This window comes from Anopheles funestus, chromosome 2RL (genome assembly GCF_943734845.2).
Source record: "Anopheles funestus chromosome 2RL, idAnoFuneDA-416_04, whole genome shotgun sequence".
In the NCBI taxonomy this organism is placed as follows: Eukaryota; Metazoa; Arthropoda; class Insecta; order Diptera; family Culicidae; genus Anopheles; species Anopheles funestus.
The window spans coordinates 17,153,665-17,160,072 of NC_064598.1; the positions used below are offsets into that span (position 1 = coordinate 17,153,665).

General features: G+C 42.8%; 1 protein-coding gene across 1 annotated transcript; it reads left to right on the forward strand.

Moving 5' to 3' along the window:
* Positions 1 to 3,181: 3,181 nt before the first annotated feature.
* On the forward strand, positions 3,182 to 5,818 carry LOC125762242 (fork head domain-containing protein FD4-like). The gene has a single exon (XM_049424112.1). It carries the CDS (start codon positions 4,260 to 4,262, stop codon positions 5,439 to 5,441), a length of 1,182 nt encoding a protein of 393 aa, XP_049280069.1. The 5' UTR covers positions 3,182 to 4,259; the 3' UTR covers positions 5,442 to 5,818.
* Positions 5,819 to 6,408: the final 590 nt, after the last annotated feature.

The window sequence follows — 6,408 nt, forward strand, 5'->3', positions numbered from 1 at the left end:
CGAGGCCAAACCACAATCGAAGCGTTTGTTGAGAAGCAGGTTCTCGGGATCATTTTGCTGGTTCGTTAGACGATTTGACGACTGTAGAAAATTGGAATTGGTGCATTGATTTCGATTTCTCACCGGTAAGAGGTTTGTTACGACGGTAAGCATTCCGAAAACGAAAGGAGCTGCTTTTGTATAGCTCTAGTTAATGGATGGATATAGTGAACCCGAAGTCACCCAAAAGCGGAAGAAGGACAAATCAGTTTAGCAGTTGGGAAGAGAGAGAGTTGCAACAGCTGCAGCAGCTTCCGATTCTATTCACATTAGCCATGGATGTTGTGGATGGCGTGTAATTACTACAACTCTGGCCATAGGGAGTTCCTACCTGCGTGTCCTGACAGGGCAGATGAAATCAATTCGAATGCAGTTTCACCGCTACATCACATCAGTTATGGGCTTTGCAGCGATTGTTACGGCATTCAGTGGAATATGGGGCCAGAAGTTAACAAAGAACCTACTCCGCAACCAATGTACGGTACAAATCAAAATATTTGTCAAATTACCACAAACACAAAAAGGGCGCGAGTTTCGGTACCGTTTCTGGTAGGATGAAACCGTCTGGCATATGTATGAATCATAAAATTTACGATTTGAATAAAAACCCTGAATTCCGACGTGTGAGCCCTCAATGATTCCTTCGGGGCAATTTGATTGTCTTTGGAAACTATATTTCCGCCCTTAACTACACACATAAACAACATTACAATGGTGGCACACCCAACAAGAACGAGAGCCGTTTGGCCACAGAATGTGTCGTACACTAATGTGCTCCGAATACCCGCAGGCTACTTTCACATTCATCAGTCGGCTGGCCCGCTGCCAGCATTTCCAGATTTGGCAGTTCCAAGTCCAAAGTTCCTGGAAATAAAACATATGCACATTTGCACACCGTGCAGATGCTATACTGGCTCAAAGTTGCTTCAACCTAGCAAATCTTAAAGGTGTGTTCCAGAGACGTGGCACGCAACAAAGGTATTGTTAAGTTTTGTTAATTTTTGTTTCCACTATCAACTTATTCTTGATTGTGTGAGCCAACTGAAGTAACGAAAACAAAAAACACCCGCCCAAAACCACGCTGAATAGATTTTTGGTTGCTGACCGTCGTCCACGTGTGCAACGGTCCGTGTTAGACCGATGGACGAAAAACCCACCATCCAAAGCATCGGAAACGCAACCAACCGCACCGAATCCCAATGTGTTTGGTGGGTGTCGCGTTGGCGGAAGAATTATTTTTTTCCATTAATGTTTTTCGGGCGTTTTTTTCTGTTTCCGACACTCTCCCAACTTCCTGGATGGCAAAGGACCGATTTGAAGAATTTTGAAACGCATAAGTTTTCTAATTTATTGAATATCTTCTGCTCTGCGGTTATTGTGGCTTAAAGGACAAAGGAAACAAAAGCACATGCGAAACAGAAATTCCATTTCTGGAGGTGTGACACAACAGCGCCCAGATGCAGTAAAATGGGACAAAGCAGCTTTTTGCGCAGGTACGGTTCGATTTGTTTCATCGTGTCGATTTGTGAATGAAAATTGTTTGAGGGTTTGGAGAGCAAAATTATTGCAGGATCCGTAATAAGCATCCGGATTGCAAGCGCCGCGGTAGCACGAGACACGTTCAAGATCGAAACGGTCATTAACGAATGTTCAATAAAAACGTTTACCAGGCAGTGTGAATGAGATACCCCCGGGGAGTGGTGGTTAGGTAATTATTACACTGTAACCTTTTTTTTGCGCCCTTCACAGGCGAGGATAAAAACAAAAGTGGGAGAAAAAAAACAAAAGACACCTGAGAACAGTCCTTTTTGGGCGGGGGTACAAGCCAGACATAGGATTTATCAACGAATACGAAACGGGGTTCACTTTTTCGGTTTGTTTTCTTTTGCACGGGGAAAAAAAGGAAATTCCCGATGTTCGGTTGTCGCCACACCTGCGAACGGAAAATGGGTAATAAATGCACTGCAGAACCTATACACACTGGTACTGGAGTGTGATTGAGATTGTTCCTAATTCTACCCGACTTTATGTTTATCTAGCGACATTCGCGTACCTTCCGGGACTGGTCAAATGGAAAATAAATTTCTCTTCGTACATACTTGTACTACGGCCGGGAAAAACCCCACATTGTAAATATTTACGATCGATCGTTAGCATGCGGTATTTGAATGGTTCAACAGACACAAACATAAAAAAGTGATCGTTAAATATCAGGGCTTGTAGAACGATAAAATTCCTTCTTTCATTCCAGTCATGCATTTTTAAAAAGTTCACCTCATTTAAAGAATGAAACGGACGATTTTCCAACATGAAGCATGCAAAGGAGTATTTTCTTCTCAAAAAAAAGAACAAGCACCTGTTATGTTTCTACCAAAAATGGATGAATGAATGCAGTTCATTGTTCGCCTTACTAAAAAACCCCCCTTGAAAAACGGATCGCCACGTCTTTGTGGTGGAATGGAGCCAGAGAGAGAGCTTTTGTTTTAGTTTCGCCATTTTCTTCCGCCCTGTAACCAATCGACTAATGGAAAACAAATGAGCATCCTTTTTTTTTTTGGTTTTGGTTTTTGTTCCACTGCTTGTCGGCTCATGCTCAAAGCGCCAATTTAAATATTTGTAAAAAAAAAAAACAAGCACAAACACCAACCGTTTTGGGTATAGAATTTTCCACACTAAATATGTTTTCTTTTTTTTATTTCGCTTTTCTTTAACGGTTGAATAAATCGCGTACCGTTTGCACCATTTGTTGGAAAACGAAGACCAAATTACCATACGAACCGGCCAAGCTACAAGAAGCCCTGGTTGGAGCCCTTAATTGATTTTAAATTTACAGCTAATTACCACGTAATTCAAATAGAAGCAGCTCAAGTGTACCGATAGGGTGGTTGCTCCCCCTTTGTACGGTGGAAGAACGGGGGAAATTCAATTGCACCAAACGTTAAGCTGTACCAAAGCAGCAAAAAAGGCACACCAAAACGATCAGTTAAAGATCTTTTAGTTTTTTTATGTTAGAAACTATTTTTTTCTCGTTTAGCTACTGATTCCGTTTAGCATGGATGTAGCTCATCAGCAAAAATTTGTTGTTCTTCTCCTTTCTGCGACCTCGTTCGACGTTCGACCTAATCGGTGCCCGAACTCCGAGACCAAATCCCCATGATGAGGTTGTACAGAACAGAGAGAAAAAAATGCAACCCCATACGACCTTCGCCTCAACGGCAGCAGTAACGGGGAAGCCAAGGAAAGGAGAATCATTAAATTTTCTACAAATCATTATCCACGATAAAACGTAAATTCATAATTAATCATGTAATTTACTTAAGCAACTTCTTTTTCTCTCTCTTTCGCTCTCCTGCTTGCGTTCAACAACATCGAAAAAACGGTCGTCAGAGATGGTTTTTGTGTTTAGTTTTTTTTGTTAAATAAAACTTCACCACACAACTACCAGCAAAGCAAGTTTGCAAAAAAAGGCAAATATTTGATGGAATAAAGCGTGTATTTGCGCTGTGGACTACTGCTACGGACGGTCGGTTGCACTTGCGCTGTTTACCATGGTTTTTCTGGTTTTCTGTTTTGGTCTGTTCCCATTTTTTTTCTTTCTGCCTTCCAACAACAGGGTAGAACAAAAAGTAGGGGAAGCTTCCCCCGTTTGAAAGTGGGCGTAACTTTTCAACCCAGGTACGTGAATGGCCACATGAATGGATGTGGGTAGGGGTTGACGGATACGGCAAAACGAATACACACGGGCTCAGCTTCCAATTCGTGAATGGTTGCTTTAGTGCTGTTTCGTTTTTTTTTCTTTCTTTCATCCCCATTCATTTACCTTCACACCTTCCAACCACCCCCCGGTGGTTCCTATATATGTTACGTTATGTTTTTATGCTGCACCGAAACAGTCAGTATTGCTCGAGAAACTGAAGTGAACGGATCGTCGAAACGTCGCTGCGCACACGGGCCTCTTTCGGTTGTTTTACACAGTATAGTCATTTTCCACGTGTCGAACATTAACATGCGATGATCGATCGTTGTTAAAAGTTCGCTTACAAACTTCGATCGTGTGCGATTTCTTCAGTGCAAAAAAGTGTACAAACCGCTCTGTGCGTGAATATTTTTTAGTTAACAGTGTGCAATTTATTTGTGTTTTTGTGTGCCAAATACACGATACCACTAGTCTTGTTGTGCGGTGAATATTGTCCATTGTTGTGAGCGAACACAGCAAAATAATGCCACGACCATCGCGTGATTCGTACGGCGATCAGAAGCCACCGTACTCGTACATCTCCCTCACAGCGATGGCTATTTGGTCGTCGCCGGAAAAGATGCTTTCGCTAAATGACATCTACCAGTTCATCACCGATCGGTTCCCGTACTATCGCACCAATACGCAACGGTGGCAGAATTCGCTACGGCACAACCTTAGCTTCAACGATTGCTTCATCAAGGTGCCAAGGCGCCCGGATCGGCCGGGCAAGGGCGCTTACTGGACGCTACACCCGAAAGCGTTCGATATGTTCCAGAACGGCAGTTTGCTCCGTCGGCGAAAGCGCTTCAAGCTGCACCAGACGGACAAGGAATGTTTGAACGAAGAATTCATCGCGCTCGCCAATATGAATCGGTTCTTTATGGCACAGAATGGTGCACCGACGTATCATCACGATTCGGCCGCATACTATCCCCCGCTGGCGGAACCGATCGGGACGAGCCTTTCACCCAGCATGGTGTATGCGCCTATCTCACCACCACTCTCACCACCGGAAGACATTGCCGGCGTTGGTCAATCGGTCGGTAATGGAGAGTCCGGATCCGAATCACCTGCCAGTGTTGTTTCCCTACCGCCAGCAACGACCACGACGACAGTAAGCAGCAACCCAAAACCAAAGCGATCCTTCACGATCGAAAGTCTCATCGAACCGGACAGTTCATCCGACTCCGAGGAAGGTACGGACCGTCCACAACCGTACCAATTCCAGCAGCACCAGCAACAGCAATTGGAACATCTTCGCCATCTAAGTCAGCAGCAGCTGATGAGCAATCTAACCGCGTTCAACGAGTATGCGGCAGCGATGCAACATCACCAGCAGCAGCAGCACCAGCACCAACAGCATCAAGCAGCGGTAGCCGCAGCTGCAGCAGCCGCCGCCCTTGGTAGCTCCTACACGGGAAGTGTCCCACTACATCCGCTACTGTTACCGCTAGGGAAAATGCAATCTCCTGCCACCTACTTCTTGCATGCGGGCGCCTCCTACCATCACCATACGCACCATCTGCATCATCTCTATCCGCCCCATCTGCCGGTATCTGCCGCAGCAGCAGCAGCAGCCAGCGGACCAGCGCATCATCTTCATCCGCATGAGCTAGCACATCAAGGTTTGCGACCGGAACCACCGTCGCTAGCGATCGCTTAAGATTTTGTTCTGTTTTCATACGTTTGGAAGGGGAGCGATCTCGTTACTAGAACCTGGTAGTGACATGAACCGTGAATCAGCTTTAAACCACATCTCCACATCCTCGACATATTGGCAATAGAAGACATGGTGCTTACCCCCCGGGAACGGACTAATCGGGCCGTTGGACTGAATTGTGATGTTTTTTTTTGCGTCCGCGTAATATTATTAGATTTTATTTTGACACTCGATTGTAAGTGCTTTGTATTAAGGAGAAACGGAAATGTTGTATTTGTAGTTTTGCGTTGTAATAGCCTGACCAGAACTGTATACCGTAAATAAAAGATTATTTTATTCCTCGCGATGGAGGTAAGAGACGAACCCCGTCGGTAGTTTAATTTTTTTCGTTTGGTTTTTATTTTTGCTTTCCACTTGGGTTTTTTCGCTTTTCACATGATTGTTTAAAAAAAATTTGAAGTAAATTTATATTTTTATTAAGTTTGGTTTTTTAATTATAAAATTTTTAACCTTAAATTTCAAAATAAAAAAATCGAGAAAAATGTGATTGTGTTACAAAGGTGAAAAATTGATCCCTTTTTAAATATTTTGTATTCGTTTATCTGATTAAAATTTTTATTTTTCTCACAAGAAAATTGACTAAACTTTTCTAATTAAAAAAGCCTAAAATATATGATAAACAAAATTGAAGCTTAAGGTACGCAAATAACAGTCACGATTTATCTTGTGAAATTTCAAAAACTAAATAATAATATTAAAATCATTAAAACTTCTTCATTAAAACAGTTTATCATGTTTGTATTTGTTTTAAATAATTGAAATCCCAAAACAGACACTTTTGTATTACAATCAATGAGTGAGGAATGAGCTCTTATCACTTCAAAAGACTACCATTTGTAAAGCTTTGTGTCGTGCAATTGATCCGCTGTCCGATTATAGTGAATGAAGCCATTGTTCTATAACTCGCCAC

Coding starts and splice junctions, on each gene's coding strand:
- LOC125762242 (XM_049424112.1), top strand. CDS start 4,260: ATGCCACGACCATCGCGTGATTCGTACGGCGATCAGAAGCCACCGTAC.